We start from the raw sequence: 26,183 nt of genomic DNA on the forward strand, positions 1-26,183 counted from the left end.
TTGTTTCTTCCTACGTGTGTTTCTCAGAAGATTTGCACTGGGGGTTCTGTGAGTGGGCTGATATCAATGATATCAATATCAGTGATGTAGTCATATAAAAATTCAGATCAATATAAATATTAATATTAATGAATATATGGAAATAACTATTAATACAATGTAATGTCAATATATTTATATATTATATACTTATATGTATTATATTGATATATAACATTGTATATTTTATGTTTAATATTAAATATACATATAAGTTTTGTATGAATATAACTTATTCTTTAAATCAAACCTACAAATTCCTGAGGCAGCCAGTGGCAAACCAAGATGAGGAGCAGGAGTTCCAAAGGGCTTGAGCCAGATGAGAGTGTAAAAGAGCATAGAAGTGAAGACATACAGGAAATAAAAGAAAATTGCAATGGCTCCCCCAGATTTCCAGGCTTAGATGTCTGTAGAACACCCAGTGAAACCTCCCCTAAAGCAGGCCAGTGGCAGCTGTGCCATCAGAACTGGAAATCTGCAGCAATCTGGAAATTCCTACCGGCAGAAATGGTCTGGTTCTAAAAGCTGCTTCATGTGCCAGCCACTGATTGGGAACACTGAGGCTGCCATCTGCTAGGAAGAGAGAAAAACCCCCTCAGCAGCCCAGTCCAAATCCTGCCATTTTCCATGCCCTGTTAGCAGCCTTGGGCTCGTGGTTAAGGGTGATCCTGTGAGGGAGGTAGAAAACATTTCAAATTAACAGCTGCATTTCACTCTGAGCAGCAGATCTGGATTGAGCTCGGGCTGAGCTAATTCTAAAAACTGGGATCATCAATGATTATGCAACAGCTTCAGGAGTTACAGTCACTGATGATTTTTGTGCTCATCCCAACCATGCCACTGGTGACTCCTGGTGACAGGGTCAGAGTGCTGCTGTCACACTGCAGTGGGGTTTACCAGCCTCCCTGGGGGTCTGCCTGCTTGTGCAGTCACATGGAGCCAGAGATTCATTAATTTGTGCTTTCAAGGCATCATTTGTTGTTCCTTCTTACAAAGGAGAGAAAAAGAATGAGTTGATCACTGAGGAATGGTTTGGGTTGGAGGGGACCTGAAAGCCCATCCAGTGCCACCCCCTGCCATGTCAGGGACACCTTCCACTGTCCCAGGCTGCTCCCAGCCCCATCCAGCCTGGCCTTGGACACTGCCAGGGATCCAGGGGCAGCCACAGCTGCTCTGGGCACCCTGTGCCAGGGTCTCACCTGTCTCTGAGTTAAAACCTCCTCAGTGCTTTTGTCTGGGATTAGGGAGCACCCCAGGATTTGTGCCTCATCCTCCTCCATGGGAGGGGATGGGAAAGGGCTGGAGGCAGAGGCAGCAATGCTGACCCAACTCCCTTTGTGTGGGCACACCTGCACTCAATCACAGGAGGCTGGAATCCAGCCTGGTAATTCCTGAGATCATCCATATTTATCAGTCCTCAATCACAACAGGATTTAGGAGACATCTGTATTTCTTGCACAGAACAAAAGGCAGATATGCTGCTGGAATATTAAGATTAAGTGCTGCTCTTTCTCTTCTTTGACAGTCATAATGCAACTCTTGAGATGTCATAGATCTCTTCCTAATGAAGTGTCGAAAATATTTACCTTCAGGACAAATTACAGGAATAGCAAACATCCTTCCTGGGTATTAGAGAAGTTTGGGATGTTCCTGGGAGCAGCTCACAAGCTCTCTCTGCTGGTCCGGCCAACCCGAGTGTCCTGAGGTTTGATCCAAAGAGCAGAGAAAGGGGGAATGCAAACAACAAAGTTCAAATATTTGAAGCTGGAATCTGATCATTTTTCCAGCCTGTTTGGCACCTGCCTGCTCATCTCTGGGTGGATGTGGAAGAGCCTGAACTGTGGTGATGCTGAGGTTGCTGATGGCTCTGGTGTGGCACTGAGCTCTCAGAACTGGTGGCAATTAACTCAGAGCCTGGCCACCAGCTCCAGGCACCTGAACTCTGCAGGACTTTACAAGCTGTGAGCTTCAAATGTCAAAAGGCCTCTTTCACTGGAGTTTAATGATTTAAACTCAGCTGCAAGACTTAAACATCTCATTAGTTCTGAGCTCCAGTGCCCTGAGCTTTGTGCAGAAGGCCTGACTGCATATAATGCCTGTGCCTGCAGCATCAGCACCTTAATTTGGATCCAGATTTTGTTTGTTTTTAGTCACACACGTCTCCAGGCATGAAATGCTGAAGGTGAAATTGATTTCTGGTGTCATTGAAAGCAGTGACTATTAAAAGCCGTAGCTTTTATTGAGAGAGAATTTGCCAATATTAAAAATATGATGGGCTTCTGACCCAGCTGAATCAACCTCATAAATCCATTTTAACAAAGGAATTGGCTTTTTATTGGAAGGGCATCATGCTCCTCTCCAGGGCACCTCTAGGGAGCCTTTGGACTTCTCTGGGCACTCAGTGGGAAACTCGGCTCACTCACGGGTGACCCCAAAGGAGCTGGATCAGACATTGCTCCTGTGCCTGCTGCTGGGTCCCTCAGTGCCATGTGAGGTTACAGGAATCCTGTTTTTCTTTCCCCCCAGCTCCATTACCAACATGCAAAGCTGAGTATGGATAAACCCAAAGGATTTGGCCAGACAGGGTTTTTCTGGATTGGTCATGGCTTTATCCTAAGATATGTTGTATGAGCTGAATTTACCCTGGAATCCCAGGATGGGTTGGGTTGGAAGGGACCTTAAAGCCCATCCAGTGTCACCCCTGCCATGGGCAGGGACACCTCCTACTATCCCAGGCTGCTCCATCCCCATCCAGCCTGGCCTTGGACACTCCCAGGGAACAGTTCCTTCCCAATATCCAATCTATCCCTGCCCTCTGGCACTGGGAAGCCATTCTCCTTGTCCTGGCACTCCAGGCACAGCTGAGGTGCTGCTTTAATTTCTGTCTTTGTTTCTCACCATCCAAACATCAGCCTGGTGTTTCTCTCCAGCTGCTTCCTTGAGTTCAGGTTGGATATTAGGAGACATTTCTTCATTAAAGAGTGGTGGAGCATTGGAAGGGGGGATGCCCAGGGAATGGTGGAGTCACATCCCTGGAAGAGTTTAAGGAATGAGTGGACGTGGCTCTGCACAATGTGGTTTAATGGGCAAAATGACAATCAGAGGTTGGATTGGGTGATCTTGGAGGTGTTTTCCAACCACAAAAATTCCATTATTCTATGACACAGCATGTTTTCACATTTATTTCTTCCTGCAGCAATTTATTTATGTGGAAAACTAACAATTTTCCTGACTCTCCACCTGTCAAACTCCCATCTGCTGACTCTGGGATGTTGTGGGGTTGTATTTCCCCATGCCAGTTGGAAAGCTGGAATGCTCTGATATCTTTACTTCTTTGACTGACAGAACAGAGTAAATTTCAGAAAGCTTTTCAACCTTCCCATCTTTCCTAAAATCGCTAATAAAGGTGTTTGAGCTCACCCAGGAGGCAGCAATCTCGATTTGAAAAGCCTTAAAAAAAACTACAGAGCTGGAGAGCAAAACAAATTTAACACATTTTAAATTTATGCTTTTGGTAGTCGAGCCAGGTGAAGTTTTATGAATTTAGAAGAAAGCAAAATATTGAGAGAGGGTAGGAATTTAACCAGTTGTGTGTCTGTGAAGAATGACAGCCAGTGTCATTCCAAGAGCTTATCTTTTGGGCAGCACTGAATGAAACCTGTTTGTTTTTTCCAGCTAAACCAGCCTGGATATTAGCCATTAAGTGCTGGATATTTTGTCTGGGAACCTGGGCTGATAGAAGTTGTAGTAGCATGGAGCATACACAGCTTTGAGTACTTGAATCACTCATCTGGTGCTGGTATTCCCTGAAAAATTATCTGAAAATGAAAAAAACCAGAAGAGATGATTTCCACCATATAGAACTTGTTCAGTGCTGGTGAGGAAACAATTAGTGTTGATTAATGGTTCCCTATTGAAGGCTTAATGACCTTGCACAGATAATTCTCTTTCAGCAGCTGGGGTGTCTCATAAACAGCTCCAAGCTCTGCTCTCTGTGAGCAGGAACTGGACTCCAGGGAACAGCTGGAGCTGGGTCAGGCTGGAGATCAGGGCAAGGTTCTTCCCCAGAGGTGCTGGCACTGCCCAGGCTCCCCAGGGAATGGGCACAGCCCCGAGGCTGCCAGAGCTCCAGGAGGGTTTGGACACCAGGGATGCACAGAGTGGGATTGTTGGGGTGTCTGGGCAGGACCAGGGGTTGCATCAGTGATCCCTGTTGGTCCCTACCAGCTTAGGATATTCCATGATTCTATGAGTTCTTCGTGCTGACACAAACCCTTACTGCTTTTAATTCTTGTGTCGTGGCACAGCGTGGATTTTCTGTGGAATTTACATGCACCTTTTCAAAGTTAAGGCTGGCTTTTATTCCAGCATTAGCTTAAGCAAAAGGCTTTAGAAGCAGTGCCAGTATTTCCATTAAAACCTGCTGATAGATCCTGAAGTATCCCAGATGCTGAGGCTGTGCCCAAGACTAATAAGTGCTCAGGCATTAATTAGCTCCCACCTCTCTAATCCCTGGAAGGAGCACGGAAAGCTCTGTCAGGGTCCTTGGAAACACTTTTCTCTGGATACAGGTTGAACAGGAGCATAAGGAATGGGGCTGGAGAGGCCAGGATGGGGCTACACAGGATTGTCAGGAGCAGGGTAGGTGGAATAGCAATTCCTGGGCTGCCTGGTTGATACCAGCTCTGCATTCTGGTCCAGTTCAGCAGTGGTGCCAGGGCAGCTCTGTGTCCTGAACTGGGGTGCCCAGCAGGTCCCTGTGCACCACTGCAGAAATGCCACTCAATCCTTCCTTATTTTAATAAAAAGTTATTTGATTGCAGCAAAAATACCTGTGCTCCATCAGAATATCTCTAAGATGAAGGACATTCTTTTGTAAGTGTGCACAAATTGCTGAGATGGTTTTTCTTTGATATTTCTTTTTCAATCAGAATTTGGCAGTAGAGGTTTCCCAGAATTAAGCAGTTCTCTAGGTATTGTTGCAAACTTGAAAGCCAACTTATATTTTTCTACTTTATATTTTTTTTTTCTTTCTTCTGGAGCAGTTTAATGCCAACAGAGGAGGAAAAAATTGCTGGAAAAGCAAAACTGAGTGCAGCAAAGCTAAATGAAGCATTTAAAGTAGCAGCCATATCTGTGCTCTGGGATCTAATGTTTTAAATGTCAGAGTGGCAGAAATTTGCTGGGCCAAGATGTAACTTTATTTAAAGGACAAGGTTAATGACTCCTTCCATGCATATTTACCTTGTTTGCCTCTGCTTGTTTCGTTTTCCCCATCAGGCCGATGATAAGGACACTGGGAATTACAGTGCCATGCAGTACAGACTCATCATTCCCCCCATCAAGGATGGCAAGGAAGGCTTTGTGATTGAGGCTTACACGGGGCTGATCAAAACTGCCATGCTGTTCAAAAACATGAGGAGATCCTATTTCAAGTTCCAGGTCATTGCCACTGACGATTACGGCAAAGGACTGAGCAGCAAAGCAGAAGTGCTCGTAAGTATCAGCCAGGGATTATTAAGATGGAATAATTCCTGAGGAGATTCAAATACTGCAGGAAGTTTAATTCCAGGTAGACCTAAAGAAAAGCCATCAAGAGCTTGTGCTTAATTTTTTGAAGGCACTGGAATAAAGCTATTCATTTGTTAAACCAAAAGATTTTCTGACCTGTGTGAGAGAGTCCAGAGGAGGCTCCAGGATGGTCAGAGGGATGGAGCAGCTCTGCTGGGAGGAAAGGCTGGGAGAGCTGGGATTGTTCAGCCTGGAGAGGAGAAGCTTTGGGTGACCAAATTGTGGCCTCCCAGTGCCTGAAGAAGCTACAAGAAACATGGAGAGAAACTTTGGACAAGGGCCTGCAGTGCCAGGACAAGGGGAATGGCTTCCCACTGCCAGAGGGCAGGGATAGATGGGATATTGGGAAGGAATTGTTCCCTGGGAGGGTGGGCAGGCCCTGGCATGGGGTGCCCCTGAATCCCTGGAAGTGTCCCAGGCCAGGTTAGACACAGCTTGGAGCAGCCTGGAATAGTGGAAAGTGTCCATTCCTGTGGCTGGGGTGGCTCTGGATGAGATTGAAGGTGCCTCCCAACCCAAACCATGCCATGATTCTATGATTCTGTGTCCCTGCTGGTCATGTCCAAGTTGTCTTAGTTGCTTATGTTAAGGAATGATTTTGGGCTGAAAATTAACTTCTCAGTCCCTGAGAAAGCAGAATTTCAGAGCTGACACCATCTTTAGGCCTCAGACTCGTGGTTTTGTGCTGTTCAAAGAACATTGACTTAGTCCAGCCACTGAAACCATCCAAGCTAAATTTCCTTAAAGCCTGTAAAGTTGATGGATTGGCTCAATATTAGCATAATGTGAAAGGGATGGAGTGCATTATCCACTTAATGGGAACACTGTCAAAGGATACGGATGAGAGCCAGAATCCTTGGTGTGGTGAGTTCTGCAGGAGTTCACCAAATAAACATAAATGATTTCACCCTCATACTTGACCTCCCAAAATGATGGGGCATTCTCAGGTAATGTAGGCACTAATGGGATATTAAAATATAGCCAGAAGGAATTGACATTAACATTAGAAAGTGAGGAATGTCTCATTAATTTATAGAGGTTTTTTTATGATGTCTGGCTGAGTGATGAGCAGTGCACCCAGTTGCTTTGAGCAAGACCTGGAAGCTCAGAGGAGCTGGAGATACAATTCCAGACCAACCCCATCCTGCCTAGAACACTGGCACATGGACATGTTGGAATGAGTCCAGAGGAGGCTTCAGGATGATCAGAGGGATGGAGCAGCTCTGCTGGGAGGAAAGGCTGGGAGAGCTGGGATTGTTCAGCTGGAGAGGAGAAGCTCTGGGGGGACCAAATTGTGGCCTTCAAGTGCCTGAAGGAGCTGACAAGAAATACAGAGACAATTTCCAAGGGATGGAGTGTCAGGACACAGGGAATGCCTTCCCACTGCCAGAGGGCAGGGATAGGTGGGATATTGGGAAGGAATTCCTTCTTGTGAGAGTGGGCAGGCCCTGGCACAGGGTGCCCAGAGAAGCTGTGGCTGCCCCTGGATCCCTGGCAGTGCCCAAGGCCAGGCTGGATGGGGCTTGGAGCAGCCTGGGATAGTGGAAGGTGTCCCTGCCCAGGGTGTTCCTGGATGGGCTTTAAGCCTCTTCCCCCCCAGGCCGTTTTGGGATCCTCTGTATTTATGAACCAAGTGTGATCCATACACTAAGATCCTTTCCCATGATTTTAACAGGATTTTCCTGCTGTGGGATCAGGGGCTCAGGCTCTCATGTGTTATTTCTTTTGAAACCAGCTCAAAAAGTGCACAGAGAATGGAGAAATTAATTTAATTACTCCCATGCAAAAAAAAAAAAAAAAAAAAAAAAAAAAAAAAAAAAAAAAAAAAAAAAGATGTGGAGGAGGAAGATAGGACTGCACTGGGAGGAGGTCTTGGGAGAAGAGGCAGATCACCACCAGAGGGAAAATGCTGGGAAAAAGCTGAGCAGAGCAAGGTGTCCTCCAGAACTGGGACCAGAGCAGCTCTGGGAGCAACAGGACTTGCCAAAACCCCTGGTCTTCATGGGGACAATCCATGGGAAGGACACCAGGACAGCTCAGACACCTGTGGGTTGACTGTTTGCTTCCATGTGATGGAGTTTCCCTTCTCAGCATCTGTGAGATGAAAGAGATACAAGAATTACGTTTCAAAATGAGTTTGCTGCAAGGAAGCACCTGAAGGTGCTGAGAAAGATAGATAGTGGATGTTCACTATCATTATTTGAGATCATGGATATCATCTTCATGATGTCATAGATACCATCTTTAGTCAAATGCTTATTGGGGTTTGAGGAGATTTCAAGGCCCCTCCTGATTCGGGTCCCAGCAATCCATTGGTGCCATATCACAATCAAGACTCTTTGTAGGCTCCACCTTGCTGGATTTAAAACTTGGCAAGTGCCTAATGAGCAGAGCTTGGGATCAAAGGGATATCACTCATGGGCTAGAGGTTGCCAACAATTTTCTGCTTTGCCTGCCTTTACAAATGGGGATAACAAGCAAGTTAATGTTACCATGGAAACCTCAAATGTCGCTTGATTTTTGTCCAACACCCTTGGTTTCCTATGGCTTGTCATGAGTGTGTGTTTAACCCTGGTTTTGTACACAAACAAGTGATGAAAATTGTGATTTCTCCCATATTAAAAGAATTACTGCCTTTGTTTTTTGTGTTGCCTTTACGCTGTTTTCAGTTCCTGGGTGCACAGTCATTGCTTGAATTGACTAATGTAATTAATTCTATTAAATTAATCATTGCTTTCCAGTTCCGTTGCATGATTTTAGTCTAAAATTTATTTGGAGCTCATTATAATTCTGTGTTTCTTACACAGGAGCCTGTACGTGCTGATCAGGGCATCTGATGACATTTCAAGAACATTTGAATATTTAAAGTTGAATTAAGCTTCAAAGCTGGTGAATCAGTGTTTGATGTGGAAGCACATTCAGGCTTTTCTGCTGCTGTGCTTCCAGGACACCTCTTTGGAAAATCAGGGCTTGTTTATTTCTTTTAGAATCAACCAACCCTTGATTTTTATATTTATCAGCTTTAACATTGGCCTAGTTTTCCACATTTTTCTCCAGAATCCTCTACAGGATTGGAGTGGTTGGGTTCATAGCAAAAAAACAATAATTGCCAGATATTTGCTCTGACGTCACTCCATACCTCGGTGGAAAACTGAAATTTAATTTTATTCCAACAAAGCACACAAGTATTGAGTGGATTAGAAACATTTTTTCCTGCTTTGTTTTAGTTGTTTTTTTTTGTTTTTTGTTTTTTTTTTTTTAAGGAAAAAGCTCATTTATAAAATGTGCAGTTTTGTGATAGAAGGAGAAGCTAAAACAATTGAAGATTAAAATAAAACCTCTCACTGTTCGCTTCAATGTAAATGAACAATTTCCTTCCTGATTTTCTAACAAAGTAGCATTGATTTTGTGGAATTAATCCTGAATTTCCATTTCCCTTGGTGCACATTGCATGGCTCCAAGGGAGGATTTTCCTGGCATCCAAACCACCCAAATGTTCAGAAGTAATTTCAGATACACCCCGTGGGAGATGTGAGATTCTCTAAGTCAAGTCTAAACTAAGAGCAGCTTAAAAATCCATAATTCTGATGCAGACCTGGAAACACAATTCCAGTTAAATCTTTGATGCCTATGGGCTTTGGCTGCAAGATTTCCCAGCTCTCTTATTTGTGATTAAAAGGAGAAACCTGCATATCAGGGCATGGTGTGGAGGCAGGAAAGGAATTTTTCCATTGCTGTTGGATGGGAAGGGGACTGTGCCTGGCAGTGCTGATTGAATTCCTCTTTTCTTTCCAGGTCTCTGTGGTCAACCAGTTGGACATGCAAGTGATTGTCTCCAACGTTCCTCCCACCCTTGTGGAGCAAAACAAAGACCAACTCATTGGGTAATCAATTTATTTCCTCTCCACATAGCAGACAATTCCCTGACTTTGGGATTGGATGGATCAGGGAGTGAGGGAGGGTTTTTATCTGGTCAGTAAAAGCCCCCAGACACCACATCAGCAGCAGCTTCCAGGGGTCAGGTTTGCACTTCTGGCTTCTTTTTGTAACACAGAGACAATGTGAATTTGGGTTGATGGTCCAACCAGTCGTTGGAAAAGTCTCTGAGTGCCTCACGTCTTCACTGGGCAAGGAAAAATTCCTGATGGATTTGCTCCTGGAGATCTGGGGCATGTTCCTCTCTCCCTCTGTTTTGGGCCAAGTGTGCATTGGCTCAGAGAGATTTGAACTCAGAATCACCAATGAAGTTGTTCAGGCAGTGGGCTGAACTCCCAGGGACTGCACTTCCAAGAACCAGGAATAAATTCCTGAAGGGAGGGGTTGCCTGGAATCAGGAATAATTTCCAAAAATGAGATATTGCCTAGAACTAGGAATACCTTCCTGAAGGGAGGGATTGCCTAGAATTAACTTCCTGAAAGGAGGAATTGCCTAGAAATAGGAATAACTTCCTGAAAGGAGGGATTTCCTAGAACCGGGAATAACATCCATAAAAAAAGGTGGTGCCTAGAAATAGGAATGACTTCCTAAAAGGAGGCTCTACTGAGGTAACGAGAGACAGAAGGAAACAGCCTCAGGCTGCAGCAGGGGAGGTTTAGATTGGATTTTAGGGAGAATTTCTTCATGGAAAGGGTGGTTTCAGCACTGGAAGGGGCTGTCCATGCAAGTGTTGAGTCCTCATGCCTGGAAGTGCTCATGTGGAATTGGCACATGAGGACACAGGTGGGTGGTGAATAGGGTGGTGGTGGTTGATGGTTCTAACCCAAACTATTCTGTGATTCTGTATTTCACAGTTTAAAAAATGCCACAATATTACCAGGTTTTGAGTTCTCCAAATGAGCTTGGGAAGTCTTTTCCTTCAAAACACCATGGGCAGATCAGTGTAGCTGGAGAATTTCTCTTCTAAGAATAAATTTTTTAAGGACAGCCTTTGCCAGAAGAATTACAGCAACTTTTCAAATTGGCCCATTCGTTCCTGAAAATATTTGCAGAGAACAAATACCTCAAAAACAATTTTGTAGCTGTGTACAAGGGGCTGTTTCACAGAGAAATCTATTTATTTCATTGCTCTCTTCATATTTCTCATGTTTTCCTCCTAAATTTAAAAGATCACCCTCTCCCTGTTTTTATACAGGTTTAATAATTCCTGCAGCCCATAAAAACAAAATAAGAATTTGTGATGTTTTGCACATTGTTCCCTGTGCAACACAGGGAAAGGGAAACCAGATTATTTGGAATCTCAGACCAAAGTAGTTTAGCCACTTCAAATAATGCAGTAATTTGTAAAAACTTAATGTGTAATTAATTAACAGATAAAAAGACTGTCATCAACCCTGTCTAGCAGGAGGTGTCCCTGTCTGTGGCAGGGGAGCTGGAACAAGATGATCCTTAAGATCCCTTCCCAACACAAACCATTCTGTGTTCTATGAATTAAATTAGTCACTACACAGGTTACTCAGCTCTTTCTCCCCTCATTTTGGCAAGTATTAATCCTTGAAAATAGAACATTTAGGCAACAGTTGGTGAGGGGGAATGTTAGGGAAGGAGGTACGTGGGTCATTTGTGGAATTACAGTGATTTTTCACAATAAAATAAAGAGTGGTTTAAACAACTTTGGAGGAGGTTATACCAGGTTCTGTCATTTTCACGAGGAGTTATGAGGTATTAAGAATTATATAATTCAGTTTTTCCACACTCAGCACAGCCAGAGATGGGTGGGAGTTAATGGTCCACATAAAGGGAGCAAAGCAGAGAAGAGAAGATTTAAAGCATCACTATTTGGCTTAGGAGTTTTTTGAAGAATACAATGGACTGGTCTTCCCTGACACTGCCAGTAGGATCTTTTGCAGTCATTTAATGTTTTCCTCCAGCTGCTTTAATATCATAAAGCTTTTCATATTCTCTGGGCTGCACATCAATGTCCCATTTGCCATTTCTCTTTAATTATGCCCACTTTAATTATGGCTGTGCAGAGAGACTGCTGTCTGTCTGTGTCAGAAGGACAGAGAAAATAGGCTGAGGCTTCATGGAAAATTCAGTGTGTGCTCCACTCCTTCAGAAAACTTGGTGGAGACAGATGCCAGAGTGTTCTTGAAATGTAGAAGTTTCAGGGAGTGCTGGTTTGTTGGGTAAGGAACAGCATTTCATGGAATCATAGCATATCCTCAGTTGGAAGCAGCCCAGAGGCATCCCACTCCTGAAATTCAACTGGAATAAAACAGCCAAAGTGGTTCTCAGAGCAGATAAGCCACACTGCCAAGAGAGACCTGAGCTTCTCCCATCCTGCAGGGAAGAGAACTGTCTTGGGAAGTAAATCCTCTGTGTGATCTTGTATAGATGAGATATCACATCAGTTCCTCTGAACTGGAATAGCAGAGTGGCTTAAAATGAGAGTTTGGATCAAATATAGAGTCACAGGCTGGCTGAGGCTGAAGGGAGCTCAGTGGCACCTGGTGTCACCTCCCTGCTCCAGCAGGGCCATCCCAGAGCACAGGGCACAGCCCTGTGTGCACACAGCACACAGTCAGCTTCTCACAGTCAGTTTTATGCCCTGAAAAGAATGAGGGAGCTCCCCAGGTAAGGAAGATCCATGCTGAACCTCTAACACAATGCAGAAGTGGCCAGGCAGGCTTTTCCCTGAAAATCCAAATGTAGAATCAGTTGCTGAATCTTGGAGTTATTGCTGAGGGAGTATTTTGGAATATGAACGTTGAACCTTCCAACTTAATGGTTTGCATATCTAAAGCTGACTGCCATCATTCTTCAAAGGAACTCTACTTAATGCACAGAAACTGTGCTGCACTTAAAAGAGATGTTATAAAATACTACAGCAGTAAATACTGCTGTAAATTATAGATCATAATATACAGCACATGTACATTGCGTATCACATAAGATTTTATGTCTAATCATAGTATATGAGACAATAAATTTTATATCTGGGAGCTGGAACAAACAGTTCTCTCTTCAGGGAAATGTTTTAGATGTGGATGATTTCCCTGCAGTTGTGTTTTTTCTTCTCCTCAATCCCCAAATTGGTAAAAAAATGAGCACATCTCAGCTGTAGGGTATAAATCACTCAGTCTTACCCCTTTTTCCACAAGACAAGTCATGTTCTGGTGCTCACTTTATGGCTTTTTCCAGATAATTACTGAATTAAGTTCTAATTACAGCTGATTGGAGTGTTTGCCTGTTGGGGTGGTGGCAGTGACCTTGCCCTTGGCCCTCTCCACAGGTGGCACTTGGTTTCCTGCCCTTTATGAAACATTCCTGAGACACAGGTCCAGCTGTAGCTGCTTTGTCCTTTACCTCTCTGACAGGAACATTTTGGGGTCACTGCTCCTGTCCCTCCACTCCACCTCCCCTCCCCTTTTTCCCTGTCACTTCTTCACACTGTAGTGTTTCATTCCAAATTAAATTGCAGACTTAGAAAAGGACTAGATTAGATAATAACAGAATTTATTGAATTGGATTAAACAGATCCAATCTGATGAAATAAATGGATTAGGGGACATTTGCCACCAGCTGGCTGTCTCCTGTTTCATGTCCAGCCAGTCTGGCTGTGCTGGGAGAGTGTCCCAGGGCTTGTGAAGCATTCACAGAGCCTGTTCCACCCTCTCTCCTGAGCAATCAGGATGATTAATAACTGCAGACCACCTTTATTAAGTTGGATAATAGAGACCCAAGAGTCTACAACCCCAGCTTTTCCACTTCTACTTGCCCTGGCAGCTGGGAAGAGCTGGTTCAGTGAGCTCTGCTCTCTGTAACTCCCAGTGTTATTGTGGTAATGGATCTCTCCAAAGCTCACTAATGCAGTGGATAAAGCTGTAAACTCCTGCTTTCCCCAGGAATTGCTGACAATTGCAGGAAAAGCCCTTTTGTGCTGCGATCTGGAGATTGTCCTCAGGATCAGAGGGGAGATGTCCCTGGGTATTATTGTTTGAATGAGCACAGTGTTCCTTCTGTGACTGGGACAAATGAGGTGAAATAAAAAGTTGGAGTGTATTATAGGGGTTTTGGAGGGCAGGATTTTACAGGGTGAGCACAAAGAGAAGGAAAGCAACTTCAGCAGTGTGTAAGAAAGAAAATTCCCTTTCTGGTGTGCAAACCAATCTGTTTGTGGTGGTGCTGGGGTGACAGTAGGAATCTTAAAGGTCTTTTCCAGCCTTAATGATCCCTGACTCTCTGCATTTATAGGATTAGGATAAGCAGGTATAAAGTCATTAGGTCTGAGTTGTTTTCTAAATATTATTAATAATATTATTATGAAATATTATATATATAATTCTATGCAGAGGGAATTGTCTCTGTGCTGCTCCTCCTGGCTGGACATGTGTGTCACAGAAAAATAACCTTTCTGAAAGGCTGTTTTATAGAAAATGGGTGTTTTTAGGCTTGGAATAAACCCTAGGCATCACAGGATGAGCAGACCCTTCCCTGAACTTTATTTATGCTGTAATAAGGAATCTGGGAGCTGGGGCTCCAGTGTATCCCCCCAAATCTATCACTGACTGCACCAGAGGGACTGGAATTGGTCCTTGTCTCTTTGGGAAAGTCCAGTTGAAAATCTAGTGGTTTCATTGTCAATTATTAATCTCACAAAGACTCCTCAAAGGCCAGAATTTGGCTGAAATGAAGCAGAATTGAGGAATTAATTAAAGCACTTGAAAATTCTGTATTGATGCTGATGGCAGGGGCTGGATGCTCTCCACTGTGCATGGTTGCCAAATTTGTATTTTCAAATACCTAGAATACAAATTTATCATATTTATTGCACCAGGTTATTTTTGGGAACTAGAATTTTGGCCAAAAATTATGCAGGATATTGAATCTTCAACACTGCTCACTTCAAGTCTTTAGGAATTTGAGTCCTGAAAGAAAGAATGTTTGAGGGCTTTTTTTTTCCATTTCTTAAAATATTTTTGTGCTCCAGAAACACAGTAGGTTGTTAAATTCCTAAATAGCTTCCTGCTGTGATGCCAGGGTGAATCCCTAAATGTAATCCTGTGTTCTCCAGTGTCTTGTCTGCCTAGAAGGGGATATACCAACTTCATATGTGGATATATACACATGGACATGGCACTGATAGCAGGCTGGGAATGTGGTGCCTTATCCCAGATTTTGGGCTTTTATCTGCTGCTTTTAGGGATGTCCTAAGAAGGATCAGTTCAGGAATGTTCTGAAAGCCCATTTCCAGTACCTACAGGGGGTGTGCAAGAAGGCTGGAAATGGGATTTTCACAAAAGGGGGAAGTGGCAGGACACAGGGAATGGCTTCCCACTGCCAAAGGGCAGGGATGGATGGGATATTGGGCAGGAATTGTTCCCTGGGAGGGTGGGCAGGCCCTGGCACAGGGTGCCCAGAGCAGCTGTGGCTGCCCCTGGATCCCTGGCAGTGTCCAAGGCCAGGCTGGATGGGGCTTGGAGCAGCCTGGGACAGTGGAAGGTGTCCTTGCCCATGGCACAGGTGACACAGGATGAACTTTAAGGTCCCTTCCAACCCAAACCATCCTGGGACTTCATGGATAAGAATTCCCCAGCCAAGGGACAGCTCAGCAGACCAACACCCCTTTATTGTTTTGCTTTTCCATTTATTTTGCATCTAAAGATGAAAAAAAATCGCCTCAGGATCCCTCAATGACAGAGCAACTCCAGGGTCACTGCTGGGAACTGGGAGAGCTGTGCTAATGGGGAAGCACTGGGAGGCATTTCCCTCACTACTGAGCAGCTCCAGTGGACTTGGAGCACTTGGGAAGGCTCATCACCTGTTCTGCTCCTGCCTCCACCTCTTGCACACTGCTTGGGAGGATGGGAATGACCCCTGTGGGATTAACCAGTGACATACTAATTTTAATTGGAATTCTGCTGATCAATACAGCACAGCTGCAGATGCTGTTGTTACTAAAAGTAGGAATCTAAAAAAAAAAAAAAAGTGGCTTTTATGAACACCACTACAAGGAAGTGGCCTTCTCCAAGGGAGTTCTAAAGCACTAAGTGTTTTCAGCATCACAAGTTCAGCTGAAGGATTTTTCAAATAATTCTACAGGGAACTGCCCTATTTTTAAGTGAATTCTTTAATTGCAGCGCTTCAGTCTTCAATGTTTTAACCTAAACATGCAATTTGTGTGTTTCAAATTGAACACTGCTGCCATTCTGCTGGACTTTGTGGGGTTTCCTGCAATGTGAATATAGTCAATGGCTGCAATGTACCCATTTCTCAGGAAGAGATATCACAGAATTCCTGACTGGTTTGGGTTGGAAGGCACTTAAATCCCACTCTCTGCCATGGGCAGGGACACCTTCCACTGTCCCAGGCTGCTCCAAGCCCCATCCAGCCTGGCCTTGGACACTGCCAGGGATCCAGGGGCAGCCACAGCTGCTCTGGGCACCCTGTGCCAGGGCCTGCCCACCCTCCCAGGGAACAATTCCTTCCAATATCCCATCTGACCCTCCCCTCTGGCAGTGGAAGCCATTCCCTGTGTCCTGTCCCTCCATCCCTTGTCCAAACATTCTGTTTGTTCTTCAGTTTTAATAATGTTTTGGACAAAGATATTCTCAAAGGGAATGAATTCCAGCAGGATGCCAGGATTTTTGAGGATAGGGAATGCTGTTACTGATTCTGTCAGAAGTGACCCTACATTATAACTTTCTAACCTGATGGAGCAGTTCTGTCTTGGGTGTAATCAGAGTTCTGTACAAGGAAACAGAAAAGGACAAGGGGAATTGGCTCCATCTCTACCAGGGGAGGCTCAGCTTGGACAGCAGGAGGAATTTCTGCATGGAAAGGGTGCTCAGGCCTTGGCAGGGGCTGCCCAGGGAGCTTTGGAGTGCCCATCCCTGGAGGTGTCCAAGGAAGGGCTGGAGGTGGCACTCAGGGCTCTGGGCTGGGGACAAGGTGGGCACTGGGCACAGGGTGAATTCTGGGACACTGTGACTCCATGAAAAGCATCTCCTGCAGGAAGAGAAGATAATTAAATGCTAGTTATGGAGGCAAGTCCTTTACATATTTGTTCTGCCTGACACCTTGTGTTGAACACTCTTCTAAGAATGGTTGTGGTTTCTTTTTAGCCATTTACACTCCCATCATGTTTGGTGAGGATTTATAATAATCTCCATATCCCAGATTGGTCCTGTCAGACTTTCCCTGGGGGAATTGCTGTTGCTGAGGTGTCAGTGACAGGTTCTCACCTTGGCTGCCAGTGCAGAGCATGCCAGCAGCAGAGATAAGCAGAGTTTTCCATATCTGCAAACAACAGGAGAGCTTGTTCAGAGGACACCACTCCACGAGCACCGTGTCAGCCAATCTGTATCCCTATTTTCTCTGCAGTAATTCCATATATTCACTCCTCAGGTATGACCTGGCTCTGACATACTTGAATTTTTTCGAGGTCTTATTGAAAAGCTTAAAAGCTTACAACTGGTTTTAAGGGCACACTAAATTTCCACACAAAGGGAAGAGGTGTTCCTTGGATAAATGTGCATCAGGAGTCTTGAAAAATCAGTAGCTGGTGGAAATTTTGTGTCAGGAAAAGAAACACAACAGCAATGTAACTTCAGCATCTGCAGAAGGTTTTGTGTTAAACAAGCAACACCTTAAAGTCATTGATGTCCTTTTTGTGGGAAGTGTGTTTTCCTCCACCCTGGTGCATCCTTGATGGATCAGACAACACATCTCCTGCAGTTCCCTTGCTTTTGCCTCCCAGCTCAGCCATTGCTTTTTGGTTTTCTGATTATATCAATAAGCCCAGGAAATTCTATATTTTCTTATAAGTTTAGTTGGAACTTTTATGCTTCCAAATGTTCTGGTTTATTTCTCCCTTTTTTTTTTTTTTTTTTTTTTTTCTTGCGCAGAGTTGATGATATTTGCATTTATACCTTTGTTTATAAAACTTTCCGTGAACCTTCCTTGCTCCCATGTTGGAAACTTTAGCAAGTCTGGTTGTTGTTGTTGTTTTCATTGATAATGTTATTATCTCTAAATTCTATCAGCCTTTCTTTCCCCTGCTTGTGGAATCCTGCTGCAATTTATTTGATTTTATTTCCTGTGGTAAAAGTGTCAGCCCAATATTCCAATTTCCTCCTGCCTGTAAAACCTGGTGCCTTTTGGAGCAGCAGGTGTTGCAGCCCCTGAAATGTTGTGTGATATTGGAGGGCTGGATGAAATATCCCACCAAAAATCGTTCAGGCGGTTGTTTCTCCGGGTGAAAATTTATGGAATGCACCCTGTGGAAGGCTGAAATGGAAGTACTGGAATAATATAACTTAATAAAGGGCTGACAGGAGGATTTTGTGTGAAATATAGGTGGTGATTCCCGTGAGCCGTTTAAAACTCGGCCGGGGTCATAAATACAAAGAGCTGGACTTAAGGACACAATTTCTGAAGCCCTCTCTGAGCACTGCTGAGCTTTTCTCAGGAGTTCAGCATTTCAGAGGTTACGTGGAGCAGCGATTCCTTTCTCAAAGTGCTCCGAAGGTCAAAATCCTTCTCATCCCGTGGGTTCTGCCTATCAATACCTCATTTGGGCTGGGGTGAGTGGAGGGCAGCACCAATCAATCACTGCAGCTCTCCAGCCTCATCTTGCCCTTAGGATTTTGGAGCGCTACGTCCAGGACCAGATCCCGGGGGCTGCGGTGGTGGTGGAGTCCATCGGGGCGCGGAGGTTTGGGGACGGATATTCCGAGGAGGATTACACCAAGTCCGACCTCATGGTCTACGCCATCGACCCCCAAACCAACAGAGCCATCATGAGGAACGAGCTGTTTAAGTGAGTGCTTCTCTTGTTGATCTCCCTCCATTTCCAGGGATTGTTTGGGAATCTGTTGGGCTGTGAGAAACTGGCTCAGCAGAACGGGAACAGAAAAATCCATTGAAACAGCTGCTGCATGGATATCCCCTATGGATACCTTGGGAATCTGCCACTTCCTAGTTCAGTCCAGTGCCTTGGGCTACCTTGTCCCAATCCACATGATTCAGACATTGCCACCATGACACCCTGTGGAGGAGCTTCCAACTGAAATTCCTCCAAGGAATTTCCTCCCTATGTACCAAAAGTCCTGTGTGATCTTCAGGCTTTGGTGCTGCAGTGTTGACCTTCAAGCTTCCCACAGTTTCTGCTTGGAGCTTGAGTCTGTTTTTCTTTTCTTTGGAATGGGGAAGGGAAGGGAAGGGAAGGGAAGGGAAGGGAAGGGAAGGGAAGGGAAGGGAAGGGAAGGGAAGGGAAGGGAAGGGAAGGGAAGGGAAGGGAAGGGAAGGGAAGGGAAGGGAAGGGAAGGGAAGGGAAGGGAAGGGAAGGGAAGGGAAGGGAAGGGAAGGGAAGGGAAGGGAAGGGAAGGGAAGGGAAGGGAAGGGAAGGGAAGGGAAGGGAAGGGAAGGGAAGGGAAGGGAAGGGAAGGGAAGGGAAGGGAAGGGAAGGGAAGGGAAGGGAAGGAGCAGAGGGGGTTTGGATCTCAGATAAAACAGACTAGGACATGATCCAGTGCACAGCTCCACACAGAAGATCAGGCTCTTCCAAATACAAATCAGGTCATTCTCTAGAGAAAAAAACCTTTTTCAGCTGGGTTTTTTTTGGCTGTGGGGTTTTGGTGGGTTTTTTTGGCTCATGTTCCATCTCAATGTTGCTTCTTCTCTCAGTGAGAACTTCACCAGAGTCTTCCTGTGCTGGGCACATCCTCAGCAACCTGGCAGGAAGAGGCTGCATACCACAGCAGGGAAATGGGGTTGGAAAAGGGCTTCTTTGAAAAAGGACTGTAGGTGAACTGCAGCATAGGAAAGTTCTGCAGATATTCAGATTTTATAGGCCAGGAAAGATCTGTGGGATCAGTCTGAGCAAGTTTGGGAACTCCCCAAATTAATTCTGCTTGGAACATATCTGTCAGCCAAGCAACTGCATCAGAAAATCCAATCAACTACGATCTGGGGGTTGTTATTGCAGGTTAATTCCCTGTCAAAAATCAGGCCTTTTGTCTTTTTTTAAATTTTCCAGGCTCAGTTTTATTATAACTTTGGGTGCTAAATTAAAGCATCCATTGGTGCTTTTAATTTCTGGGTCCCACTGAGGTCTAGGTTCGTGTTTGCATCATCCTCTTTGTTTTTATTCTTTTGTTCTGCTCTGGGCTGTGTTTTAATTCTTTAAATCACTTAAAGTTTTCTCTGAACCCACTCCAGTCTTCTAGCATCATTTTTCTGAACTAGGAATATAAAAAACTGGATCTTTTATACAAAAATTTTATATGAAATATCATTAACAGCAGTAATAGCTTTCAGAGGGGTGGCAATAGAGCCTCCATCCTTCTCCTGGCATTTTTTTGTAGGTATCCCCATGGTAATTCAGCCTTTTCAGGTCTCAGTGATGCTCTTGGTGTTTGTGGTCACTTGTCCAGTATTGGTCATTCCAGGAATGGAGTCATTGTGATTTTTTTCCCAGTTTTATTTAAGATTCTGACACCTTTTCCTCCTCCCTTTGGAAAACTCAGTAAATCCATTACTATGAGGATATGAAAAGCAGCTATTATCAGAACAGGGAGGCAGTTGGCTCTTTGAATTTAAAATAAACACTTACTTTCTCTGAATAAAAAATAAACTTTTCCCTTTGCAGACTCTTTTCATGGTCAGAAAAAATGTCCTTATTTGTTATGGCATCTTTGACAATATTGTAATGTCTTTTTAGGGATGTTCAGATGTCCACTGAAGTACCCAGAGCAGAATAGAGTTAAGATGGGTTAAAATTTTTCCAACAGGAAGAGAAGGGGGATTCATCTGAGAAACATCTTCATTAAAATGTTCCCTGTGCCTGCATACTCAGCTTTTGAGGTTTCTTTTTTTTTTTTTTTTTCCTTCTCTTCAGAGTTATACAGCTGGAATTCCCAAGTTTTCACTGCAAAGTGAGAGAGCCTTAGGAGATTTGGGCCAGGGATGTACCCAAATCTATAAAGATTTTAAGCTCCTAAAAAGATAAAGGTCCCTCTTGGGAGTTTGATTTCAGAGGGATGGCTCAGGGTTCTTCCTGTCAGAGGACACTTTAGCAGTGGCTGTCCCCTCACTGGGGAGCCACAAGTCCCAACCACTCTTCTGTCAGCCAAGAATCTGCTGTGGATGGATCTGCCAGAAAAGGGATCAGTTGGAGAAAGGATCATTTCATGAACTGGATATGATGAGAAAAATGTGAATGAATCCGAAAGAAACAGAACATCCTATTTTCAACATTTAATTACCAATAAGGAAGATAAACTCCCACAGCTGATTTTCCAAGTGTTCAACTACTCCATGATGCACAGATTTAGTGACTTCTGCCAGCTGGGATTTTTACACATGTCACCAAATGATTGTGTATTGGAAGATACCTGTGGCTTTTTCAGAATGGGCTTTTTTGGGAATACCTGCTGTGTTCCTCTTTCTAAATCAAAGTGGAAGCTCTGATTTAAAGGATTTTCTTGTGAACCTGTCACTGTTTGAAAACAGTTATTTGTGAAGGTCAAATGTGAGGGGAATTGAGGATGAAGTGGAACAGCAGATGGAGAACTGCAGGGATACAGGCAGGAGTCAGGGATCCAAATCCAAAGCAGAAGAGTTGGGAGAAGAGGGTGGACACAGCAGCTCACCAAGCAGCACCTGAGCAGAGTCACAGCTGTCACCATGAGAAGCAAACCCCACTGAACCAAAGCATGAGGCTCCTGTAATCCATAATATTAACCTCACAATAATGTCTGGCTGGAAAACAAGGGCATGATTTAGAAGTTATGTAGCAGCCAGCTCCAGGGGGTAAAACCCATGTGTCCCTCAAGATACGTAGATTTTTCCTGTCCTGTAATATGTAAAACTGGTACACAATGAGAGATCTGTATTTTTCCTTCAGACTGTTATGAGTGGTTATCTGAATTTTTTATAAATCAGGAATTTCATAAAACAGAGTCATTCAGGTTGGGAAGAACCCCTGAGCTCATCAGATCCAACCCTTAACCCAGCACTTCTAAGCCCACCACTAAACTAGGAGCTCATATCCACACATTTATGGAAGACCTTCAGGGATGGGCACTCCAAAGCTCCCTGGGCAGCCCCTGCCAAGGCCTGAGCACCCTTTCCATGCAGAAATTCCTCCTGCTGTCCAAGCTGAGCCTCCCCTGGCACAGCTTGAGGCCGTTTCCCCTTGTCCTGTCCCTGTTCCCTGGCAGCACAGCCCGACCCCCCCTGGCTGTCCCCTCCTGTCAGGGAGTTGTGCAGAGCCACAAGGTCCCCCTGAGCCTCCTTTTCTCTGATTTTTGCTCCAAATCTGTTTGATTACACCCCAAAAATGGATCTGAATAGTGCCTGTACTTCACTCTGTCCTCCCTCTTCCACTAACCCCTAAAAGGCTCTGAAGCCACTCAGATAATTTCCCAGACTGAAACGTTCAGCCTCCTTTCCTATCTTTTAAAGGGAAGAGGCTTTGATTTATTGGAGCATAAAAACCAGTTGAATCCAGCAGATTCCTCCTGCATAAATTAAGTGGAAAATGTCCCCTGTTAAAAAGAAGCTGTGTGAAGCTCCTGGACAACGTGTCAGGTTCCATCACAGAGTAAACGCTCACGGCTGAGTTACGAACCTTTTAAAAAGGCTCTGTCGGGAAAATGCCAGCGGAATTTCAACAGAGGGATGGTTAAAATCATCCAGGGACTTAATGCTGTCCTGCTGGGAAGGCTTCTGCCGGCTCAAAGGACGTGGGACATGCACCAGTGACATCTAGTGGGCAGCAAGAAAATGTTTGTATCCACTTTATGCCTTCATTTAGGCTGGAAAAGGGATTTTTTTTTTCTTCAGTACCAAGGAAATGGTTTGTGGAAGACATCAGGAATGGGAATCATTCTTCCAGACACCTTCCAGAGGGTGGGGGTGAGCAGCCTTTTTGCCCTCAGTATCATGAAACCATCCCAAATTCATCATTCTGCTTGCTCAGCATCCTGCTTTTTCAGATTCAATTGATCCATTACACACTCAGAGCAGAGTGGATTCTCCCCAAAATTCCGAAATAAAAAAACAGGGATAAGAAATGCTATGAGGATTTATCAGGAAATTAATCTGAGGGGAAGTCAATTGTAAGAAATTACCACCCTTGAAGAAATGGTCTTTGTGTAGTGGAATTTCTGCCTCATGATCAGAGTAAGGAAATCAAAGCTATCTCAGGCTTTCCTTAGACTTTCAGAATTTATACACAAAAATACTTATGGAAGCTTTTTGTCGTTTTTTATTTGAAGTTTTTTGGAGGCTTTTTCCCCTTTTTCCAGGAGAACCATTGCACATGTAAGGATCTGGAATTCTGCTATAGCTCCCATGTTTTAGGATACTCCATCCTGACACATCTCCTACTTTTGTCTTTGGAGCTGGGCAGCTTGTGAGACACTCAATCCTCACTTCTGAAGTGATCCAAGGATTTTTATTTTCCTTCAGAATTAAAGCCTTGAACGATATTTTTTTTGTCCAGCCAGCCAAAGAATTTCCCTAAAGAGCTGAGCAAATCCTCTAAAAATTGCCTGATTTTAGGATAACAGCAACCATAGAATCATTAAGGGCAGAAAAGACATTTGAGGTCATAGAGCCCAGCACTGCCAAGGCCACCACCACCCCATGTCCCCAAGTGCCACATCCACATTTTTTTTGAACATTTCCAGGGATGATGACTCCACCACTGCCTGGTCCTTAGGGATGTGTCCAGGAAGGATTGGTAGATCAAAGCAGAGAAGGAAAAGCACAAAGCAAGGCCTTTGTGATGCCTGCAAGAGGGATAAGCTCAGCTCAGCCCTCCTTTTCAGTGTTTAAACTGTGTCCTGGTGTTAAGTGCATTGGAATTGCCCTATTCCAAAGCCCACAAAGACGCCATATGCAATTTATTGGACTGTTAACCTGCCATAATTACAACTCTCCTGAACGTGGCCCTAACAGTGGGGTGGTCCTGTGCCATTGCAGGTTCCTGGATGGCAAACTGCTGGACATCAACAAGGAGTTCCAGCCCTACCTGGGCCAGGGCGGGCGAATCCTGGAGATCCGCACGCCGGACGTGGTGGCCAACGTGAAGAAGCAGGCACAGGCCGTGGGCTACACGGAGGGGGCACTGCTGGCCCTGGCTGTCATCATCATCCTGTGCTGCATGCCAGCCATCCTCATTGTCATGGTCAGCTACAGGCAGTGAGTACCCTCCTCCTCCTCTCCCAGGGCTTGGAACGCCGTGGTAGCGGTGCTGCATCTTATAGCAGAGCTGCTCCAGAGGTTATTGCTCAATTCAAGATTGATTTCTGTTTATTATTGCCTATTTCTACAGTATTTTGGATATCTGTGTTTCTATCGTGGAAGGTGGTTTCTGGGTTTAATCCCCTTCTCACCACAAGGGTTGCTCAGTGTGGTGCAGGATTTTTGTGCCAAAACCCCCATATCAAAACCCAGGTGTTGGACACAGAAGTGAGGATTCAGAGCTGAATTCCATACAAAAAGAAAAAAATTGATGGAAAAGGTGCTTTTTCAATAAGTGAATGAGAAATCAAATGAGAGGATTCCAATGTTTTTGCTTAAATCCTAAAATATTTTTTCCCGAGCTTCTTAATTGCACATGTTTCCTGGAGAGTTGGTTTTCTCCCATTTTAAGGGAACATCAGAGATTTTTTTATATTTCTTCTTGCCTCTTACACACTGAAGAGATTGCAGTAATTGGCTGCTAAATTAACTCAAATCAACATCTGCAACAAGTTCCTCTCAAGTAAAATTTCCAGGTCTACTCATATTTAAAATCACTGCATTTGGACTTAAAAGCTCCATACCTGTTCATTTATTTATTTAGACATATCTATCTATCTATCTATCTAATCTATCTATCTATCTATCTATCTATCTATCTATCTATCTATCTGTCTATGCTCATAGATTTTCTCTAAATAAATATTATATTCATAAATTTACATATACATTATATTCCAGTTCATAGATTTATAAATCCAGTTATTCGCTGATTTATTTTTTAATTAGTGATTATAATCACATCCCCTTTTCTCCATTTTGGGTGATGAAGGGAAAAAGCCTTTTCAAGAAGTTTGAAGGAGCTGGACCAACTTCTGCACCATTGGGATGGCAGATCATTCCCAAACTGTTCTTCCTCTCCCAGAATTCTATGGAAAATTTGCTTCCATGAGGCAGTTCATCTTGCAATTTGTTGGTGGCTATTATCTGAATTGCAGATTTCTTAAAGAAACGAAGCAGCCTCATTTTTCCTTCTCATCTGTTAGATTATCCAAACATCATCAATCTCTTTCAGGAGCTCTCAGGAATCTGCTTAAATTCATTTCATCCAAAATCCCATTTTTCCTATCTAAAAATCTGACTTGGAGTGGGATTTATAGCAGCCCATTGTGAATAAATTCTATTTTTATGGAGAGTGCCAAAGAAAATGAAAGGAATTTTAGAGTTAAATTAAAATCCTCATCCTCATGGTTTGTTTTTGCATTCCAGCCTTTTTCACTCCTTTTCCACAGGAATCTCAGTATTTTTCCCATAATATTTCTTTAGTAATAAATCTAAAAATGACTCCTTTGAAATCCAGTATCTAGCACAAGACTGTAAAGTACTTATAAATTATTTATTATTTATTAATCACAAAAGAATGGCACCTTCTAAATAATAACCAAAAATAATGCTCCTTCGTTATTAGAAGTATTTTACATACATCTTTGAAATACGTTAAAATGGGAAAATATAAACAAAATAAAAATAATATTATTTATATTTTATATTAAAAAATAATTAAATATAAAGAAGCAAGTCTAAAAATATGCCTGCTTAAGAAAAAACAGGAGAAATATTCATGTTTTCATGTCTTATTTTCATTCCCTGCTGTAATTCGTATTTCTGCTGACTACAGAATTGTTTCCAGGGGATCAAAAATGCAGCCAAATGCTGTTCAGCTCTGCAAGTTCTGATTCTTTAAACAAGTCATTAATTCTGGAATTTGATGTGTGGAATAATTAAGTAGCCTGTAGTTTATTACTCCTGTTAGAGTCACTGTTATGGGCAGTTGTTGGAAGCAGAATTTATTTAACCTTCCCTTTTATTTCTTTTTTTTTTGCAACCAAACAGATTCAAAGAGTAAGTATTTATTTCCAGCTTTGTTTCTTCCAGCTTCCACAGGAATACTGACAAATTTTGTTCTCAAAATCTATTAACTATAAGGAGCTTTTTTTTTAATTCCTATACTCAACTTGCTCCTGAACTCCTGGTGTGATGAGTTTAAAAGTTATTTATTTTTATGGCTACTCAGTGTCACTGTGGTGTATCAGCTGCATTACCCTGGTGGTGCTCCCCACATGAGGAGCTTTATTTCCTAGGACAGAGAACAGAAATTTATTCCACAGTGATATTATTCCATATAAATTTTTTTAAAACAAAATTTTAAAAAGAGGGAAAAAAAAAAGTAAAGGACTTTTTTTCAGGAAAAGACATTAATTGAACAGAAATTTCCCAGCCAACTCCATTAAGAAAAATGAGTTGTGAGTGGACAAGGGGGAGTGGCATCAAACAGAAAGAAGTAGGTTTAAATGGGATATAGGGAAGGAATTGTTCCTGG

General features: G+C 43.5%; 1 protein-coding gene across 2 annotated transcripts in view; it reads left to right on the forward strand.

Moving 5' to 3' along the window:
• PCDH15 (protocadherin related 15) overlaps positions 1-26,183 on the forward strand; it is a 643,053-nt gene that overhangs the window by 597,812 nt on the left and 19,058 nt on the right. For both annotated transcript variants that reach the window (XM_056495514.1, XM_056495516.1), the window contains 4 exons: positions 5,320-5,535; positions 9,406-9,494; positions 18,195-18,371; positions 23,543-23,761. In XM_056495514.1, coding sequence (XP_056351489.1) covers positions 5,320-5,535; positions 9,406-9,494; positions 18,195-18,371; positions 23,543-23,761 — 701 coding nt within the window. The remainder of the gene's footprint in view (positions 1-5,319; positions 5,536-9,405; positions 9,495-18,194; positions 18,372-23,542; positions 23,762-26,183) is intronic.

Source organism: Oenanthe melanoleuca, chromosome 6 (assembly GCF_029582105.1).
Source record: "Oenanthe melanoleuca isolate GR-GAL-2019-014 chromosome 6, OMel1.0, whole genome shotgun sequence".
NCBI classification, from domain to species: Eukaryota; Metazoa; Chordata; class Aves; order Passeriformes; family Muscicapidae; genus Oenanthe; species Oenanthe melanoleuca.